The sequence below is a fragment of the Eubalaena glacialis genome, chromosome 8 (assembly GCF_028564815.1).
Source record: "Eubalaena glacialis isolate mEubGla1 chromosome 8, mEubGla1.1.hap2.+ XY, whole genome shotgun sequence".
Taxonomy (NCBI): Eukaryota; Metazoa; Chordata; class Mammalia; order Artiodactyla; family Balaenidae; genus Eubalaena; species Eubalaena glacialis.
This window is the reverse complement of record NC_083723.1, coordinates 116,542,960-116,564,474: the sequence shown is the minus strand read 5'-3', so window position 1 is coordinate 116,564,474 and position 21,515 is coordinate 116,542,960. Positions and strand designations below refer to the sequence as shown.

General features: G+C 41.0%; 1 protein-coding gene across 1 annotated transcript in view; it reads right to left on the bottom strand.

Moving 5' to 3' along the window:
- The window catches only part of MGAM2 (maltase-glucoamylase 2 (putative)), a 66,577-nt gene that overhangs the window by 14,447 nt on the left and 30,615 nt on the right, over positions 1-21,515 (bottom strand). Inside the window, 17 exon segments of the mRNA XM_061198267.1 lie at positions 1,474-1,612; positions 2,767-2,851; positions 4,397-4,531; positions 5,343-5,405; positions 6,778-6,885; positions 8,153-8,281; positions 9,836-9,961; positions 10,410-10,522; positions 10,974-11,070; positions 12,034-12,202; positions 13,258-13,412; positions 15,363-15,422; positions 15,509-15,640; positions 16,780-16,935; positions 18,147-18,314; positions 20,205-20,254; positions 21,044-21,132. Of these exon segments, the coding sequence (XP_061054250.1) occupies positions 1,474-1,612; positions 2,767-2,851; positions 4,397-4,531; positions 5,343-5,405; positions 6,778-6,885; positions 8,153-8,281; positions 9,836-9,961; positions 10,410-10,522; positions 10,974-11,070; positions 12,034-12,202; positions 13,258-13,412; positions 15,363-15,422; positions 15,509-15,640; positions 16,780-16,935; positions 18,147-18,314; positions 20,205-20,254; positions 21,044-21,132 (1,974 nt within the window).

Sequence of the window (21,515 nt, the reverse complement as noted above, 5' to 3'; positions counted from 1 at the left end):
GAAAAGTTGCTAAACAAATAAATAACAACAATAAAACAATGAAAATTACGACAACAAAAACCTAGCAACAACAAACCTGCTGGGAGTCAGTGAGGGATTTTATGTCAGAATTGTTACAATTTATTTTCTAAATTGTCCAGTTTTTAACAAAAAATTCAGCCATGCATAGGAACATGAAAGATGCCATATAAACAGGGGAAAAGGCAGCCAACAGACTATGTTGCTGAGGGCACTTAGTAGACAATGACTTTAAATTAGCTATTATAAATATGTTCAAAGAACTAAAGGAAAGCATATCTAAACAATTAATGAAAAGTATGACAACAATAATGTCTCACTAAATAGAGAATATCAATAAAGAGACAGAGCTTACTAAAAAAAAACAAATAGAAATTCTGGAGTTGAAAAATACAATAAGTAAAATGAAAAATTCACTAGAGTGACCAGGTTCAACATCAGATTTGAGCTAGGAAAAGAAAGAGTCAGCAAACTTGAAGATGGGTCAATAGGCATGATCCAGTCTTAATAACAGAAAGAAAAAGGAATGAAGAAAAATAAACAGAAACCCAGGGACCTGTGGGACACCATCCAATGTACCGACATACACATAATTGGAACCTTAGAAGGAGAAAAGAAAGAGAAAGGGGCAGAAAAATATTTGAAAAAAAAATGGTCAAAAAGTTATACTCTGAAAACTATAAAATGTCGCTGAAAGAAATTAAAGGCGATGTAAAGAAATGGAAAGACATCTTATGTTAACGGATCAGAAGACTTAAAATTGTGAAGATGGCAATATTCCCCAGACTGTTCTATAGATCCAATGAAATTCCTATCAAAATCATTATTATTTTCAGAAATTGACAAGCTGATCCTAAAATTCATATCAAGTATAAGAGACCCAGACTAGACAAAACAATCTTGAATAAGAAGAATATGAGAGGCCACATATTTTTTGGTTCCATTTTTATAAAATGTCCAGATCAGGCAACCACGTAGACGGAAAGCAGGTCAGTGGCTGCTGGTGCGCAGGGGGTGGGGACGGGGTGGGGAGTGCCTGCTGACAGGTGTAGGGTTCCCTCTGGGGGATGATGAAGGTGTTCTAAAGTTTGATCGCAGTGACGGCTGCACAAATCTGAGAATATACTAAACACAACCTAACTGCTCACTGTATTTTTTAAATTGAAGTATCAATATATTTACATTTAACATTGTATAAATTTAAGGTGTAAAACATGCTAATTCAGTACATTTACATATTGCAATACATTTGCCACCGCAGCGACAAACAGCACCTGCTCCGTTTAAATAGGTGAAATTAGCAACTTACTGGATCAATACACTTAAAGGTATTTTGGTTGCTTGGGCACCCGTGCCTGATATTTTGACCGGCATCATGTAGATACAAGCACAGTATATATGACAAGGCAAAAGTAACCGTGTGCAAGATGATCTTGCTGCCAATAACACACTCACTCGCACGTGGGTCTGGTCTGGGCCCACCCGTACAGGCTGTGCACGTCGTAGTGCCACACCGGGGAGCCGTCAGGCAGGAGCTGCTGACTCTCCGTGCACAGGGTCTTGCTGCTCAGGCCCCTGTCCCTGGACTCCAAATCTGGGAGGAGATGCTGAGTTACTTCTTAAAAAATGTGATTTGCACATTCACTAGAAATGCCCATCACCTTGGTATTTCTCTTCTTCAATCAACAACCTTGTTACCAGTGACAGCTCCAATTTCAAGAATTTTTTGTCTATAAAATCAGTGTCCTGTGGCTTTTTAATTAATGAAGGGTAAGAACAGGGTATGGAGCCCAGAAAGGCACCCTTCTTTTTGCTCCAACACTGACGTTTATGGAGGGCTGTCATAGCCCGCTTATGACACGATAAACTCTTTTGTTGTTAGGACAGTCTCTTCTGCTAGATGGTAATGTTCTCAAGGGATGGGTCTTACCTCGGTCATTGTATTGATATTAATGTTGCTAAATCTTTCGGATTTGTCAGCACTTGCCTGATACACAAATATTAAATTAAGGAAAGAAGGAGAAAAAAGAAGGAAGGAAGGAAGGAAGAAAGGGAGGGAGGAAGGGAGGGAGGAGATAGTGAGCAATAGGAAGCATAACTGTGACCCACACGTCAAGAAACTTGGATTCCAGAGTCCATCCCACGAATTACTGGTACAGTGCTTTTAATAAGGTGAGTCACTTCCTTCCCTAGATTCCTGTAAGGTGAGAGAGCTCAACCTTCTAAGACACCTTTGAACCCAAGGTCCTATGATTCTCTGTTTCTGTTTGTACCACAGGACAACCAGGGAATGTCTTTCATGAAGTACCTGTGAACATGGGCAGAAGGAATGCAAGGGCTAGATTTCTGACCGCTAATCAAAAGAGCGTGTGTGTGTGTGTATGTGTGGTGTGTATGGTGTGTGTATGTGTGGTGTGTGTGTATGTATGTGTGCTGTGTGTGTGTGTGGTGCAGTTGGGTAGGTGGGTAGTGTGCAGGGGGTTATTTGGAGTTTTAGCAATCAGTTCATAGTCATCACTGTAATCAGATGCACGTCATTGCTTGGTTTCTTTCATACCACATCATGTCATTATTTCTATGCTTGATTACTTATTTATTTGCACTTATTCAAGGTTATTCTACTTGGGATTTTATGTCAGGTTGAAGAGTGTTTTTTTGCCAAAATTAGGCTTCCCTTTGACAATAAGAGGAAAATTTGCAGGGTTTTTGAGTAGGGAAGTAATTTGATGAAGTCATCATTTTACATATGTGGCACATAAGGTGGATTATTAAGAATGTCATCACTGCAGCCCCTGACAGATCCACTCACCAAGTTGGATGGTTCATTCATGTCCTGCAATGAGTTAGCAAAACAGATTCTGTCATGTCAGAGGCAGTATGGCCCTTGCTATGGATGACACTGACGAGGTCAACCTCACATCAGCTGGTTGCTTCACTGACTCTGTGTAATCTCAGGCATTGGCCCAAATGGACTCTAAGAATTCATTTTGGTTTAAGAAGAGCGTTAAACTCCTAGTTCACCTGGCATTTCTAGACTCGTGAGGATTGTTTGATAGTGGCAAAATGTTGAAATTATGCTGGAATCATGACCTAAGAAAATCTCCTCTTGATTCATCTCCCCACACAACAAACCCATCTTTGTTTTTCTCTGCGTGGACGACTCACTTTTTATCCGTGGCCTACGGTTACTATGATCTACTCTTTATCAGTAGCTTAGACTGATTCTGACATCAGCATGGACCCAACACAAGGAGGAGTCTCTTACTTTCTGCATTAGACACAATCCTAAAAAGCCGTAGGTAACACAGAAACAAATCTGGAAATCAAGTAATAGCTGCAGGGATTTATTACTTAAATGCAAGAAACAGCAATTCCTGAGGTGACTGCTCACTGCCTACTTTATCAATGAAAAAGTTAAAGTTTTATATATTAGATTATCTTAAATAGGACAAACTAAAAGGGAAGGCAATTATTTAGAAAAACTGTTGGCTATATGAGGTATTCAGCTACCGATTTCCCCCAAGTGGAACAAATACCACAAAGCTATCAGGATCTGTGTTCCTCAGAGCTATCCCCATCTCTTCACAGTTTGGGTTAATCTGTGTCCTTTCTTGTGTCTGCTCTGTGCCTACCTATCCTGAAGGTGGCCCCAGGGCTGCCAGTGGGCTGAGAGGTTTGTCTCTGGGTGAATCGCAGGCTTCTTTCAGCCTGGCCCAGACCTGAGAAGCTCTTCAGAGCTGGCCCAGAATATGCGTGGGATCTCAGGCCATGGGACAGTGGAGGAGGAAACTGGGACACTGATATCTTCCCAGCCCTAGAAAAATACAAATAGAGGAGCCTTTGAGCACGTGTCCCAGAGACATCTCAGGAAGCCCTGCTCTTAAGCCCAACTGACGAGCATCTGAACAGGCCTTTGAAGCCATTTCCTCAGAGAAGTCTTACCAGCGCTCTGGTGAATATCTGTTTCCTCTGATTCGTGCTCTGCCCACCCCCGGCTCTACCTTGTATCACAAGGATAGGCTCTCAGACTCCCTTAGCATTGGCCTCTGTGTAGGTCTGGCCAATGGGAAGCACTGGCAAGAAGTTAGAGGGTGGGGCTAAGAGAAGCCAGGGTATTTGTCCCTCTTTCTTTCTCTGGCAGCATCTCCAGCATTGGCACATTGCCTCCATGGGCTCCAACTTCCATCAGGCAGTATGTCCCTGGGCAAACATGCGATTCTCTCTGCTCTTCCTGGTGGTCCCAGCACCTCAGTTCTGTAACAGCATCCTTCTCTTCCACTCCCGCAGCCCTAGCTCACTGCTTTGCTAGGCTCTGAATTGTCACCCCGTGTTCTGACTGCTAAATATTTCCAAAGAAAAAGCACTCAGGGTAACTTACAATCCACAGTCCATCAAACTTCAGGCTCTTCTCTGGCTCTCGAGGGTTTCTGTAGAACTCTTCTATTTCCTTCTTCCATCAGGCAGCCGTGCTATTCCGCAAGAAGTCAGGAAAAGCAACGTGGGCTCTGTACAGCTGTAAGGGTGACACCTGTTGTCACGTGGGGTCTCAGCCTGTCCAGGAAGGGGAGTGTGGGGACCAGGAAAGGGAGACCAGCAGGTATTTGTGCAAGGCACTGCCTATTCAGCGGGTGCCCTAACCTCAGGTCTGCAGCTGCGACTGCATAGAGTTTACTGTGGACACAAAGACATCAGGGAAGGTGACTTCATTCTCTATTTTCCTAGAAGGTTAGATAGGCTTAAGTCCCTTTTAAACATGGGATTCGTTTTACGACTGGGCATTTCATCATATGAACTGGAAAGTTAACCGTCAGTGTTTAAACAATCAAACTTCAGAGCACAGATGGTTTTTCTACACTGGCCAAATAAAGGAGATCAGTCATCCAGGGAAACACGAATTGCAGTGTGGCGGGATGCTGGATGCCCTGGCCGACGTGGCATCAAGTGTTGACTCAAGGCCATTACTCCTTTCAACTGGCTGACATTTTCTTTTACATGTAGACAATTCTTTAAAACCCAATCTGTTCCTAACCTCTCCAGTAAAAATATTCTAGACTCTGCTTCATTATTTTTCAGGCAACATTAAATTCAAACAAAACACAATCCATTAAAGGTGTACATGTGAAGGTATTTCATTTACGATTTCCTTCTACACATTTCCAGTTTAGTTGTGTGTTGAGTTTTCCATTTGAGGATCTTTTTCTGCCAACAAATTACCAGTTGACAAGTACACTCAACTTAGAGCTACTTAACCAAACATCAGAATAGAACGTGTAAGTATCCAGATGTTTAGATCCATGTAGACAAAAATCTGTGTGTAACTATACCTTAACCTGAGTTTCATGGTCAAGGGATCCATCCACATTCACATTGGGCAGATCTGTCCAAACCTAGAAAAAAAGAAGAAAAATTAAAATCTTTAAAAGGCATTGCACACAGACCATGAGATGTTTCACATGTTAGACATGCATCTCCATACAATTCTGGGGGACATTTGCCATTAATTAAATTGTAAAGTCTGAATAAATGAAATTCTGTTAGGTTAAAATAGGTTGGGGTCTCTTGAGTTATTCCATAAATTTTTAAAATTTTATTTTTTAATATAACTAACTAAATCCGTTTTAAGCATATCCTCTGTAAAATCACTTTGCAAATGATTATTCAGTTCTCGCTGCTATGCCTATCATAGACCTATAACAAATTTCCCCTTATAAAAAACAAACGTTAAGTGTGACTCTAAAGGAATACGATTGATTTCCGTTCACAACCCATAAACTTGGCCTCAATACTTTTAAGCAGCATCATGACTTACTGGGGACCCCAAGTATATGCAGCATTAAAATATCCACAGGATCAACCAATTTCATCTATAATTAGAAGGACATTAACTATATACATTGATTAATTCATTCATTCAGCAAACACTTAGTGAGCATTGATATATGCCAGGCAGTCTTCTATGATCTGTATCTGCTGAGGTTTAAGTAAGAAATAGTCCTGTTTTCTCAGAGTTCACAGATGGAACATAAGTGGTAAGTTGTATGCTATGCTCTCTGAGGGCAACAATAAAGAAAAGGGAGAAAAAGGGAGAATGAAACTAGTCTTTGTATGCCTCCTGAGAGGGAATATTTAAGTTGGTCTTGAAGTGCAGACATTATTTGGGTAAACTGGGGAGGAAACATTCAAAGGCACAGTGAGCACGGCATGTACCTGGAGCAAGAGGAAGTAGCGTTGGATAATTACAGAGCAGTTTGAATCCTGGCTAAGACGCTACTGTCACTGGAGTCAGGAAGTTTACTTAAAATCTTGTTGCTGTGAATCGAACAATGAGGATGAGGCTTGAGTCCACAAAAGGGAATGAAAGGAGATAAGAGAAGGAGAATAATCTGTAGCATTTAGTGATTTATTTAGATATTGATTAAGCATCCTGGGTCAAAGATGAGAGTGGGTGACTGGGAGACAGACTTCAAGAGTCATTCTCAAACGGATTCTTTATGTTTGTTAAATGACCAGCTGGAACACATAAGGGGTGTGGCACTGGAATACTTCCAGACAATAAAACAAAGCTCACTGATATTTTAGAGGATTAGACCTGAAATCTTGGTCTTATTAATAATGTTTATTGAGCTAATCAGTATCAGATTTCTACTCATTCATAATTTATAAATTACCCAATATAGTTTGCCAAAATTTATTAAGAGCCTCTTTTAATCAAGACATTGTGATACTGATTAATTATAGGCACCTTCTCCCAAGCCTTACCTTTCCCCAGACAATATCACTGTTGTCTGGCCATTTGATGAACACGTTGTTTTCCTGCCCTCTGGTGAATGGGAGATACTGGGTCTCATTGCCAGAAATGGCTGGATCCTGCAATGCAAGGGTTTAAAACAGCAAACATGAGAAAAACATCCCCAAGAAAATTCCCCTCCAAATTTTTAACAATTCACAGCGCAGAAAGAAATGGTGAACCTCAATACAACACCACACACATACACACACACACCATGGATAATTGAGAGCTAAAAGAATATATTGATGTTTCTCTATAACAGTCTTCAGGAAAAAAGTATGCTGATGTTTGAAAACAATTCCTGGAGATAAACCAGGTTAATAAGACATTACCCTCAAGTGGAAAAAACCAATTTACTGTGCTTCCACAGTGTAATAGCAATAGTCCTTAAGAACGTGAAACGCCTTTCTTCTATTCTGTGGGCCAGCTTACCTATCTAAAGTGGCCTTCCTCGTTCACTCCATCCTATACCCCCAACTGCTCTCTATAATAGTATCCTATTTCACAATTGTCATAGAAATTGTCACATATCTGAAACTATCTTTTTTTAATGTTTATTTATTGGCTGTCTCCCTCCAACAAAATAAAACCCCTATAAGAAAAAGGATGTTTCTTATTTATTTAGTTAGATTATAAACACAAACACACACATTTTTTAGAACAGTGATTTTCAAAGACCCAGTGTATAATTAATACTTGAATGAACGAATGAACAAAAGTCAGAAAACAATGCTGTAATTTTTAAAAGCTAGAAGGGAGGGCGATTTGCAGGTAACTACTTCTGTGTTTGTCAAGATATAGCTTCCAATGTGAAATAATAAACTGGCATTCTGCATCTTAACTCAGTTGTTTGTGAGTTTAATTAAGAAGAAATAAGTCCCCTAAGCCTCATGATTGTTGAGTAATGGTAATGGTAACTTAAGAGGTTTTTGAACCCCCTAAGGTAAAGATGAGACTAAGATATAGCTATTCCCTCTGAGACACAGCTTAAAACAGTGAAGCTCTTTTTTTATTTTTTTGCTGTATTTAGTGTTTCAGTCCACAGTTCTTCTAACTCTACTGAAAGAACAGTAATTATTAATTACGTACTAGTGACACTCAGTTATGAAAAATAAATATTGCTATGTATCATCTTTTTAAAGCCATTTTTCATTTGTTCTTTCTTCCTTTGTTTATTTGCTTTTTAGTACTTTTTTTTTACATTGTAGATTCATAGGCAGTTACAAGTTACAAAAATGTTCAGGGAGATCTTACATACTTTTCATCCAGTTTCCCTCGGTGGTACTATTTTTGAACCATGAGCATAGAAACAGAAAACGGGATCTAATCTTTCTAAATACCTACCAGAATGAGAACAAATCTCATGCCATTTTTCTTCATTTGCTCAATCATGAGGCCAAGATTTTGAAAGCTGGGGCTGAGGGTGAAGTCCAGCTTCCGGTCCATGTAATCGATGTCTACATGCTGGACATGCTGAAGAAAGGAACAAGCAAGATGCTTGGGATCCTGCAGCAGGGGCTCCTCAGGGCACACGGACTGCTCGGCCAGACTCCAGTCCTGCTGCTTGCTGACCCCAGCCCAGGCCTCCCTGAATTTCTTATCTCAGTTCTCCCCTAGACTGACTTTTCAATTCTGCTGATGGAAACTGCTTTCTGATTCCTGCATCCAGCTCACCTGTCCCCATTCTTTCTCTTTCTGTTCCTCCAACTGGAATTCCCCCTATTCCTTCCCTCAATTTATGGCTTTCCCACTCTTCAAATTGCAAACTCGGTGAGCCTACCAAACAAAGGGTGGTTAAATGTTCAAAGGTAGAAAGCCAGACTTGCCTGAGAAACAGAAAAGATTGTATATCTGTTTCTTTTCTCCCCTCCAGTAAACCTGACTGAATTTATTCACATTTAGAACTACAGTATTTTATAGTTTTTTTAGAATGTATATACTTCTGCCATCCCCATTTGACTGGATGATCCTTGAGATGAGAACCTTGTCTTCCTTCTTCTCTATACCAGGTTTCGGCACGTGAAATTCACTCAATCCATGATTGTTGAATAATGGCTAAAGTGGTTAATATTCAGTTGGGGGAAAAAAAAGATGCTTCTTTTTAACCTGAAGGTGATAATCACCTGTATTGCCTTAAGACTCTAGGTAAAACTTGTTCAAGGGAGCAGAGATTTGTGCATAAACCAAAGCTTGAAAAAGAATGAACCAACACGTTATTAACATTAATTGTCTCAGTGAGGTAGATCTATGGATTTTTAAAAATCTTTTAATTTTCCTATCTTTTCTAATTTATGTTTAATAAGTATCTAGAATAGTAGTGTGTAAAAGGAAAAATTAAGCCTGGATGAATGTTTCAAATTATCTTTGATGAGAACATCATAACACTTTACTTCATTCTCAGCTTCCAATCATGAATTGTCCTCCAAAATCTCAGGTGAATTGAGAACAAAGAGAATGCGTGATGAGAAACTGATCATTATAAGAGGAGAAAGAATGTGCTATTTATGGAATTCTGCCTGTTGAGAGCAAATGACTGTACTTCTAGGGGCTTATCTAGGGGACAGGTTGTCATTGCAGGATATGCTTACGTGCATGTGTGTGTTTAGGAAAAAGTGAAGGCTTGCTTTTAACTTTCTTTCGTATTGTCACTTTATATCCATCCTCTCCAAGAATAGCCACAGTACAATTTCCTAAAATGATCATAATCTTGAGATGATTTTCAAGTCCCCAAAGTCAGGCCTTAAAGCCCAGCCATGGCTACTGCAGGATACTCCTGCCAAGAGGCAGGAACAATGTCCCCCAAGCACACCTCAAACTGCTGAAGGATTTATGCAACTCTTAATTTTGAACACTTGATTTAAAAGGGTAGCATGAAATAAATTTAAAAAGCAATGTTTCCTAACTCCACAGCTACGTTTTCTTTATACCAAAGTAGTCATCGGTAATTTCTATGAAGATTTTTCAATCTATAATTAGCCACAAATTCCCACAACTAATTAAACCACAGACTGAGTGAGGGTTTCATACATAGGGAATCTGAGCTGCCATCATTGCATTATACAAATTGGAGATTTCAGCATCATTCTGGTATCCATAGCGACTCAGCTGGAATCCCAGGGCCCAGTAGGGAATCATTGCTGGCCGACCAATCAACTAAAAGAAAAAAGAAAAATGGATCTAAGTAGGCTTCTTTGGAAAGAAAAGATGATTGGCTTATACTAGAAGCAACTTGAGCTCTTCTATGAAGCTGTCTGATCTAAGAGGCCTCACTCAAGAAAAATAAAGTCAAAGAAATGCAGAATGATAGAAAGTCTACCTATATTCTACAACATCCACTCTAGGAAACCTGAGAACTCAGTGATTATCACTGATTAGAGATTCTTAGAAAGGCTATTTAGCAAATAGTTAAGAGAAGTATGGGATGTCAGTACGCCTTTATAGCCCCTGAACACTAAATCCTGACTTTCAGAAAAGACAGTAATAATGTAGTAGGGACACTCAAGGGCCTTAAGAAAAAACAAATGGCCTTTCTCAGTGCTAAGAACATGGAAATACGTAACAAACACTGGATGATTTATCAATGGATAGAATAACTTCCAACCTCCATCTATTGCTGAGTCACAAGCTCAGGGGTTGGCGCCCAAACCATATAAAAGTCCAAAATCCCTCCTGTGGTGTGGTATGTCAAGGCAGGAGTAGGCTGGAATGACACATCTGTAAAACAAGAAGAAAAAAAAAAGATAGAAGATGAGGAGCATCTTTGGAACTGTAAATCGCCCAGATAGGGAATCTGCCCTAAAATTTGCTATTTTCACTCTCTTACTTTAATGCCCACCTCCTCTAGAAAGTCCTCTCTCATGCAGTGGAATCAGAGATGGATTTTCAGGTACCTCAAACATAATCTCAGTCTCAACATCTTATATCACTCTGTGAAAGAGAGCTGAGGTGTCACAGTAAAATAAGTTCATACAAGAGTAGGGACAATGTTTAGTCAAAATTGTACCCCTAATACCTGGCCTAGCGCTCTTAGTAAAACTTGAAAAATGAACGAATGGAAGGTCATTTCTCTTGCCCTTGAGTTTCTTTATTTCTATCGATATTCCAGATCCCAAAAAAAGTGGTCACAGCTCTTCATGGTGGTCGGGGGAACATGTCTCTGTCTTACCCACGGCATTACTGTTCAACAGGAGCACTCCATGGGCATTGCCATCCTCCTCCAGTGCCATGTAGTAGGGGTGGACACCACAGGAATTCTTTTTGTACTGGGAGAGTCGTGGGGAGCGTAGGTGGGTAATCAAAAAAAGAAAATCCAAGAAATAATTTTCACATCATAACCCAAACAGCAAACTCCTACTCAGTACTGAAGATTCAGTACAATGTCATGTCTTTTGTAGACTTCCTTGACCCTTCCCTCCATCCCAAGTAAAAACCTAAGTGCCCTCTCCCCCTATGCCTTCCCTGTTTATTATTATATGATTCTATTATAGCACCGATTACATTGTGTTACAATTATTTCTGCATCTCTCTCTCTTACTAGCTTACAAGCCTCTGGAGAAAAAGATAGTGTTTTATTAAATAAGACAATGTCTTTTTCTATGTGTGCCTGACACGTAAAACATATTAAATAATAGTTTATGAAATAGGGGCTTCCCTGGTGGCACAGTGGCTAAGAATCCACCTGCCAATGCACGGGACATGGGTTCCATCCCTGGTCCGGGAAGATCCCACATGCTGCAGAGTAACTAAGCCTGTGAGCCACAACTACTGAGCCTGCGAGCCACAACTACTGAAGCCCGTGCACTCTAGGACCTGTGTGCTGCAACTACTGAGCCCGCGAGCTGTGACTACTGAAGCCCGTGCACCTAGAGCCCAGGCTCCGCAACAAGACAAGCCACCACAATGAGAAGCCCGCGCACTGCAACGAAGAGAAGCCCCCGCTCACCGCAGCTGGAGAAAGCCCACGCACAGCAATGAAGACCCAACGCAGCCAAAAAATAAATAAATAATTTTTTTTAAAGTTTATGAAATAAGTAAAATCCATAGTCCACAGGAAATAGATATAAATAGTTTAGGGCAGAAGAGAAAGAAGACCATAACATATGGTGTATTTCATCTGAGAGCAGAATGTATCAGTATAAGGTGGAGCTGATGAATACATGGGCATAGGGTTTAAAATAAATTTGCATAGAGAGAAACTAGTGATAATCTTATTCTTCTGTGCTTACCGCTGGTGGCTCATCTCGGGCAAACATTCCCCACATGTTTCAGCTTATGTTTCTTCTGAAAGTTGTGTGTTCAGTTTCCCCAAAGCCATAGAGGTACTGAGAGGGGAGGCGTGTAGAGATGGAAAGGAACATGTCATTGAAGGTGAAGCCGGGGAGCTGGGAGTCCCAACTGTAACACAAGGGCAGACCTCAGTTCAGAGCTGGGCACAGGCCAGCGTAAACACGGGCTACATGGGGATGTCGAGCTGATTCAGAAACTTCCTGAGTGATTGCACATCTGGATCCACGTTCAAATACTGTGAGATGACCCAGGTGATAACAATGGCCATAATTCACTGCCAAGGTCCTGTGTTTGCATTTTTATTTGTTCTCTGTCTTTTGCAAGACTGAGAATTCCATTACTGGGTCGTGAGCTCCTTGAGGACAAGGCCCACATCTTCCTCATCTCTGTATTTCTACTTCTCTTTGCCTGCCATATCAGCTTGAATAAATGTATGAATAAATGGATAAGGTAGAAGCAAATTTTCCAATAGAAAACGTGCAACTCTTAGAATGACTTTTCTGGATTGGCCAAAGAACTTCTTACCAAAGAAGGTAACAGACAGAAAGTCAGACGTACAGTCAGAGAGAGCTGAAGGCACACGTGCACACACAGGTGACAGTTTCTACACGGATGGGGAACTTCAGCCCCAGGCAAAATCCAGACCTTCACTGCATTCCACTCAGCAGCAGGATAAGGCATGAGAGATGACAGCTCCTTTCGTGCTTAACATTGTGAAAAGGCTTTCAGTCTAAACTCTCAATAGAAGCAAAGGCTGTAAGAAGCCATTTCACTCTCCTCAGAATCTTTGCCCTTCTCTCCTGCCTCTTCTGTTATTATTTCTTAATGAGGCTATATAGAACTGATTTCTATATGGTTATCTGTTGTACTTATTAAATTGAGTTTCCTGTTCTACTTAACGAGAGCAATGAATAGAACATGTATTTTCCTTTCTCTAAAAACAAGCATCACTTAATTAGCTTTTTTAAACCTTTGATCAATTAATTTTTCTTGTTAAGGACTAATAGAAAATAAAATCCTTATTGAAGTAGGGGCAATAGATACACTCTCTGTTTAACATATTTACATAGAGTCTCTAAGATTAATATTTCACTTGCATTAATGAGAGCCACTGTAATTAGATCTAGAACTACTCTAGTTAGAACCAAGTAAACTGTGCTTACATCGCAGTGCTGGAGCTTTTTCGTCGAATCTGGATCCCAAAAGGATTGTTCTGAATCTTGACATCATACAGACAGTTTTCAGGGGAGCCAACTGGAGAGGGAGGGGTGTTCAGAGGCACTGGGACCTCATACCTTTTATTAGCGGGGTCATAGATCTGCCAAGAAGAGAGAAGGGAACTTTCTCATGGAATCTCACACCTACAATCCTCGTGCCAGCTTATGGAATTTGGTTCCCATATTTTCTGGCCAGTCTGAATCCTATCAGGAGGCATCAAATGTCCTGAAACAAATAGGTGTGAGGCCTGCCCACCTGCTGTGCCCAATACAGAGCCTGAACCCCCCAAATGCCTCAGTAAGACCTGTTCAAAGCCAGCAAGGGCACTTCCTCTAAAAACATTGTGATTTTAAGGGTATGAAATCTCATGGATAGAATGTGTGTGTGTGTGTTTATGAGTGTATGGTATGTGAACATATATGTGTATATAACTGTTTAAGATCATGTGTGGGGCTTCCCTGGTGGCGCAGTGGTTGAGAATCTGCCTGCCAATGCAGGGGACACGGGTTCGAGCCCTGGTCTGGGAAGATCCCACATGCCGTGGAGCAACTGGGCCCGTGAGCCACAATGACTGAGCCTGCGCGTCTGGAGCCTGTGCTCCGCAACAAGAGAGGCCGCGATAACGAGAGGCCCGCGCACCGCGATGAAGAGTGGCCCCCGCTTGCCAAAACTAGAGAAAGCCCTCGCACAGAAGCGAAGACCCAACACAGCCATAAATAAATAAATAAATAAAAATAAATAATAAAAAAAATTTTAACTGTAAAAAAAAAAAAAGATTATGTGTGAGCAAGTGAGTATATGTTAGAAATTAGAATTTGCATATGGACCCTGAGATCCTCTTACTGGTGGAACTTCCAGATGTTGTGCAGTTTTTCCATCCGTAAGATGGCTCATTTGTACTTACCACTTGTTCCTACTTACCTCACAGGTTTGATATGTGGGAAAAATGAGAGAAGTAAAAAGTGTTATTGGAGGCCAGGGAGCATTACAAGGATGAGCAGCCATCCTCTTCCTCACCATACTATTAGCCCACACGTTATGCTTAAGACAAGTTTTGTCTAAAGCCTTGTTTCTCAAAATTGTGCTTCTCAGACCAACAGCAGCTTTCACACGTTTCACAATGTTAAACAGGATCACCTGGGAGCTTGTTAGGACCGCAGAATCTCAGCCTCACCCCAGACCTTCTGAATCTGAATCTTCATTTTCGTAAGATCGCTAAGGTGATTAGTCAAACACTGAAGTGTGAAAAGCGACGTCTAGAGCTGAGCTGTCCAAGGCAGTAGCCACCACCACATGTGGCCATTAAACATTTGAAATGTGTTGTTTGAATTAAGACTCACTAGAAGCGCAAAATACACAGCAAATTTTGAAGACTCAGTATGATTAAATTGTATCTGGCTGACATGGGGAAATGATAATATTTTAGTATATTGGCTAAATAAAATGCTACTAAATTTAATTTCACATGATTTTTTTTCAAATACATTTTAAAAATATGGCTGCTAGAAAACACAGGTGCTTCACACTGTATTTCTATTAGAGCAGAGCAGCGGGTCTCAAAGTGTGGCCCCTTAACTTGCAGCATCAGCATCACCTGGAAACTTGCTAGCAGTGCAAATCCTCAGGCTGGAAACTCTGGGGGTCAGGCCCGGCCACCTTTTAACAAGATTTGCAGGTGATTCTGTTGCGTGCTAACGTTTAAGAACCACAGCTAGAGAAATAATTCTGATGTTGGAAGTGGGTTGATGCCACTTATATGACTTACCACAAAGCAGACACACTTTTTCAGGGCTAAGGAATGACTCTTTGAGGATATTCATGACTTAAGAGTACTCATCGTTACAGGAAATTCACGACCCTGGTGGATCTAAGATTATATCCCCGCTCTACGCTCTGCTAACTTTCTGACCTTCACCTCTCCGGGCCTCAGCAGCCCCACCTATGAAACGAAGCATTTGGACTAAAAGACGTTTCAATGTCTTCCATCTGCATGGAGCTGTAAGTTAAGAACTCCATCCACGGAGGCTCAGAATCTGCAACACGGGATTACGTTGAACTGCAGCATGTTTTCTGTGTGGTAGGTCACGTTCAGGCGGAGAAAGCCGATGGTTGCAGAGTGTCAGAGGCAGAGGTGGCCTCCGCTGCTGCTGCAGGTGGGGGTAGTTTAGCCCGTGGTGACGGCGGTGGTGCCGCAACTCGTGCTGATTCAGGGGCCATCAGGTGGGTGAGGTCTATGGTGATGCCCATAGGCAGGTACTGAATGTTATTGGCAGCATAATTAGGGATGGTGTCGTGGAAACAGGTGGGCACGCCAGGAACAGTTGAGGGCTGGAACAAGATGAGGACTTCTCAGTCAGCCTCTGACACACTTTGAGGCTCTAATTACTGCAGAAAGTGGTTAATGCAGACTAAGTCTCTTACCCTGTGCCCATTGTTATGAGTTGAATCACGTTCCCCAAAAGAGATGGTAAGTCCTAACCCCTGGTACCTGTGAATAAGGTACCTGGTACCTTATTTGGAAATAGGATCTTTGTGGATGATCAAGTTGAATGAGGTCATTAGGATAGGGCTAATCCAATATGACTGGTGTCCTTAGTAAAAGGGGAAATTTAGACACAGAGACAGACACGCACCCGGAGAGAACACCATGTGAAGATGAAGGCAGAGATCAGGGTTATGTTTTATAAACCAAGGAACACCAAAGATTGCCAGCAAACCACCAGAAGCCAGGACAGGGACATGAAACAAATCTTCCCTCACAGACCCCAGAAGGAGCCAACTCTATTGACAGCTTGATCTCAGACTTCCAGCTCCCAAAACTCTGAGATAATAAAGGTCTGTTGTTCTAGGTCACCTAGTTTGTGGTACTTGGTTATGGCAGCCCTGGCAAATGAATACATCCATTTAAACACACACATACACACACTGGCCTCCTCTAACGGGTGAGTGGTGAAATGTCAGCAGGAGGCCCATCTGGAGACTGAGTCCTAAGGTAGGGCTCTGCTACCCTTGTCCCTACCACCCCTTACTGTGATCTTGAGGAAATCACTTATTTTCTCTGGCCTTCATTCTCTCTCTGTTTCAAATGGAGAGAAACAGTATTACCTTACCTTTCTGCTTGGACTCTCCAATAGATGAGAAAAAAAAAAATCACTTAAAATACTCAATGCATTCCCAATGCATTATTGCTATGTTCAAAAAAAGAGTAAGGTTTTAAAGGCTGTGGTTGGAGGAAAGAGAGAGCCAGTGAGTTTCTTCTGATTCAGGATATCTGGATGAAACACTGATCGCCTATCACATGGAACTGACAAAATAATTCATTGGTTGGCATAGCGTCATTTGCTGCCTGAAGGACGGTTACTGTTCAACCCATCAATGTTTGGAAAGTGTTTCCTAGGTGCCTGATGACTCGTGGGACACTTTTTACAACTTCCTGCTCACTGTGGTAATCTGCTCCTGGTCATTACCTCCCAAAGGCACCCCCGCTGCCCGCAACTCTCCTCGGAGACAGTGGGCTCCTCAGGGCAGCAGCTGGACTTCGGTAGGTCACTGACTGGAAGATTCCACTCAATGGAGAATTCTTGTCCCAGTACCAGTCCCTCAAGATCAGTGATGCTCACCCCCTGAGGAAAGAGAAAGGAAGCCACGATGACACACAAGGCGAAATACAGACGCTTGGGTGATGTCCTTCCCTGATGGTCTAGAAGTCAGGACCGGGGGAGCTAGCCCTTTGTCGAACACCACTTCAATGTGAGATAGTTGTAATATTATTTTTTTCTCCTCTGGGGTTTTTGACCTCCCTGTCAGGAAAATGAATCTGGCTTATTCCCGACCTTTCTCACCTCATGGAGTCACTGTGGAATATTGAATGGAAAGAGCTTTGATCATGTTAAGAAACACAGAGCATAGGCGGGGCTGGCATTTCAGATTTATTGCTCCCTTGATATGGTGCTCAAACATTTTAATAACAATGGCAGTAATAACAATAGCTAAACTTTACTAAGCAGTTATATGGGCCAAGCACTGTGATAACCACTTTACATGCATTATCTTTATTAATCTTATAAAGCAGTCCTGTGCTATGAATTACATGGCTATCTCCATTTTACAAAACAGAACACTGAGGTTCAGAGAGGTTTAATGCTTTGCCCAAGACCTCACAGCTAGGGCATAGTGGAGCTAGGAGTAGAACCCCATTCTGCCTAACCCTAAAAACCAAGCTCTTGTCCTTTCCTATATGTGTTGTCAAACTGGAAGGGGGCTGCCCTAAGGAATAGTGAATTTCCCAGTGCTTGAAATATTAACTAACAATTGGAATTTTTTGTCAGAGATTATCATGTAAGGGAATCATTCCCTAAGAGAAAAACCAGATTACCCCTTGTGTTTTATTAAACTCTCATTTCCTGTGATGGTATAAAAATAGCTTAGATCAATAAGGAAAAATAGCAACCATGTCTCAAAGAAAATCTTTAACTTAAATGAGAGAACACAGGTGTAAATACTGTCAATGTATTTACAGGCCAATGTACTGAATCATATTTTCTCTATATCACATCCGGGGTCATTGTGTCTCCTTTTAAATTTGCCCAGAGAAGAACTGTCTTCTTTCAGGGTTCTAACTCCTAAGGTCTTCTTCCGAGTCCTAACGCAAACAAAGCTCCAGGGTCCACACTGAGCATGCACACGTTTCTCCTGCTGCATCCTCCCTGTGATTTCCCAGCAAGCCAGTTGTCTCTGTGACCGCCCAAAGTCAACAGAGCAAGGGCAAGCTGGCTGTCAGAAGCTCAGGCCACCGCTGTTGGCAAGGGCAACACAGGATGGAACAATATCCCACCTTTGTTGAATGAGTGTAGACAACATTTGAAATGGAGGTGGCAGCATTATTAAGGAACACAGTAAAATTAGTAGGTTCCTTGTCCATTCCCAAGATTATGATACCTGTAAATGTGAGGTTGTTGGGGCCCATATAATTATCATTTATAATCTTTGCCTGTAGATGGTTCTGGGGGAAAAAAAGTCAGTTTAGAGACCAGGTATATCACATTCTAATTGTGCCCAAATACCACTCTGTATCTTTCTTCCTGAGATCCTAAGAGATCCTTTACCTCTGAGGTTCTAAATGGTGCCAGGAGATGGTCCCCAGGGAATTTTTCAAGCGAGACTCTTAACAGTCTTTTTGTACTCTTTTAGTAATATTATGTGCTTGCTTTGGTTTACTGGTTATTTATTGGTTCTATTACTCAAAATATGTTCCTGACATCATGGAATTTTCAAGCAGACAAGATGGGTACCCACAAAGCAAACAAAAAGACACAAATACACACAGAGACCCATGGGCACACAAAGGTATAGACATACACATACACACAAAACAGTGTCCAAATAATTTTTTTTTCTTTCAACAATAATGATGACAGCTAAAATTTATGAATGCTTCACTGTGTGCCAGGTACTGTGCTAAACATCTTACATGTATTATTTCATTCACTTCTCACAGCAAACTATGAGGTTGAGGCTGTAATGATCCCCACTCTTCAGATGAGGAAACTGAAGCCCAGATAAGTTAGATAACTTATTCAGGGAACCACAGTTCAAAAGTGACAAAGTTGAGCTATGACAAAGAAGGTAGAACTGAAGACTGAAGAAAAATAGGGACACTTTGATGTTTAAAAAGATTAGGCCTCCCACAAATATATGCCCAACTGATTTTTTGCAAAAGCAATGCAATGGAGAAAGGACAGACTTTTCAACAGACGGTGCTGCAGCCACTGGACATCCATAGGCAAAACATGAAATTCAACCTAAACCTCAAATCCTATATAAAAATTAACTCAAAACTGGGAGTTTCCTGGCTGTCCAGTGGTTAGGACTTGGCACTTTCATTGTCATGGTCCGGGTTCAATCCGAGGTCGGGGAACTAAGATCCCGCAAGCCACGCGGCCAAAAAAAAAAAATGTTTTTTAATTTAAAAAATTAACTCAAAATAGAAAATAAACTTAAATGTAAAAGTAAGGCTATAAAAATTTTAGGAAAAAAATTGGAGAAAATATTGAAGAGCTATAAAGAGTTCTTATACTAGACACCAAAAAGAATGATCCATAAATGGAAAAAATGATAAACAAGACCCATCAAAATTAAAAACTTTTGCTCTATGAAAGACTGTGTTAACTGGATGAAAAGAGCAGCCTACAGACTGAAAAAAATATTTACAAGCCATATATCCAAGAAGGGACTGGTTTCTAAAATATATAGAGAACTTTCAAAACTCTCAAAAATAAGCCAAACAATCCAATTAGAAAATGGGCAAAAGAACTGGATAGACATTTTACTTAAAAGAATATACAGCTGGCAAATGAAAAGGTACATGAAAAGATGGTCAACATCATTAAACACCAGAGAAATACAAATTGAAACCACATGAGATATTGCTACACCTTTATCAGAATGGCTAATTTTTTTTTTTTAATGTGACAACATCAAATGCTGGTTTTGATGCAGAGAAACTGGGTGACTCTGGAAAGGAAGGCCATGATGGAAGAACCTCAAAAAGGTACTGCACACCTCATCACCCCCGACCCACACGTCCTACACACCTACAATCCCTCAAATAAGGACATACCTTGGAAGCCCAGACTCAGCATATAAAACTCAAAGGCAATAATTTATTTTTCCAGAAAAAAACAAGTTCTTCACCAAACTCATACTGATTTTCTATAGGCTTATGTATCTAACACAGATTAAAAAATTCATTTTAACGTTAATCTTTTCTGGGACCATGGCAACGAGGCACTGCCCCTAGTCCACAAGACCAAGCATCTACAGCAAACCCAAAACTCAAAAAGCAGTCACAGAAAAGAACATGCACTGTGGGTTCCTCAAAAGCAGTACTTACAGAGGTGACAGAAAAATCATACAGAATATAATTCTTTTTAGTTACACCATCTAAAAGAGAAAGATGGAAGAGGGTTGGTTACTACAGGAAGCAGAGCAGCTGGGCGTGTTCTTCTCTTCCCTGGGAATGTCTCTGCCACCTAGTTCTGCTCACCCAAGTTCTACCTGTTTTTGCAAATCTCCACAGAGGTTCCCTGGACCACTTCAACCCCCAGCAACTGCTCCCTCCTCTAAACCCCATGGCACTTGTAGTACCATTTTGTCGGCATTTAAAATACTTTGACTTGCATTTGTAATCATCCACATGCCCTCTATCTTGCTGGACCAGGACTTGCTCAGGGCAATGTTTATGTCTTATTCATCTTTATATGCCCTGCACACAGCACAATAATAAATAGCCAATAAATATGAATAAACGCTAATTCTATATAGGGCAGGATTTTTATATAATGAGACCAGAGGCTTATGTGAGGTATTTATATGGAAATCTCACAGTGGAAAAACACACTAAACAAATTAGATACTTGCCCTTCAATAGCCACCAAGGCACTATTTTACAAATCTATTAATAAAATGTGTTATTTGGCATTAATCATGACACCCAGAGAAAAGAATAAACTAAATCCAATAATGTCTTGCTTTGGTAGAGTCAATAGCATAGATGTTGCTCATTTGAGGTTTATTTTAATGCATGTGCTTGGCTAACGGGACTTTAAGAATAAATTGATTCTAAGCTACAGAAACGAGCATCGGTGATAATAGGGTTAGTGCCATACTGGGCAGCCTGCAAAGACTAATTTTCACTGAGAAGCACAGTGATGGTACCGTAAGGACGTCTACCTTTACAGACACCATCATCCCAGTACAGCTCTCCCTTTGCTTCTCTCTTATAGTCCAAGGCAATGATGAGTCCCGCGGTATTCTTCCGACTGTAAAAGAGCAATTCTCAGTTTCAGAGAATGAAGAAGGGATAGAAAGAACGATGTTAAACCAGTTCCCTTCATGCCACAGGGACAGACAGTATTAGAGTCAATCCCAGATACTGAGTAGATACTGACTCTGTCTGAAAACACGGAAGCAGGGTGTGGGTGACCGCAGAGGTTAGTAGTGAACGAGCACGAGAAGAACAGTAGAAGGCGGTAGTCCCTGCTGAAAACTGGGTTTGTGATAATACTAACAACTAGCACTTACTGGGTGCTTACCAAGTGGAAGACACTCTTCTATGTGTCCTATATACATTAAATCATTTCTATATTTCATTTGACCCTCTTAATAACTCTACAGTGTTGAACTACCATCATCTGCAGTTTAC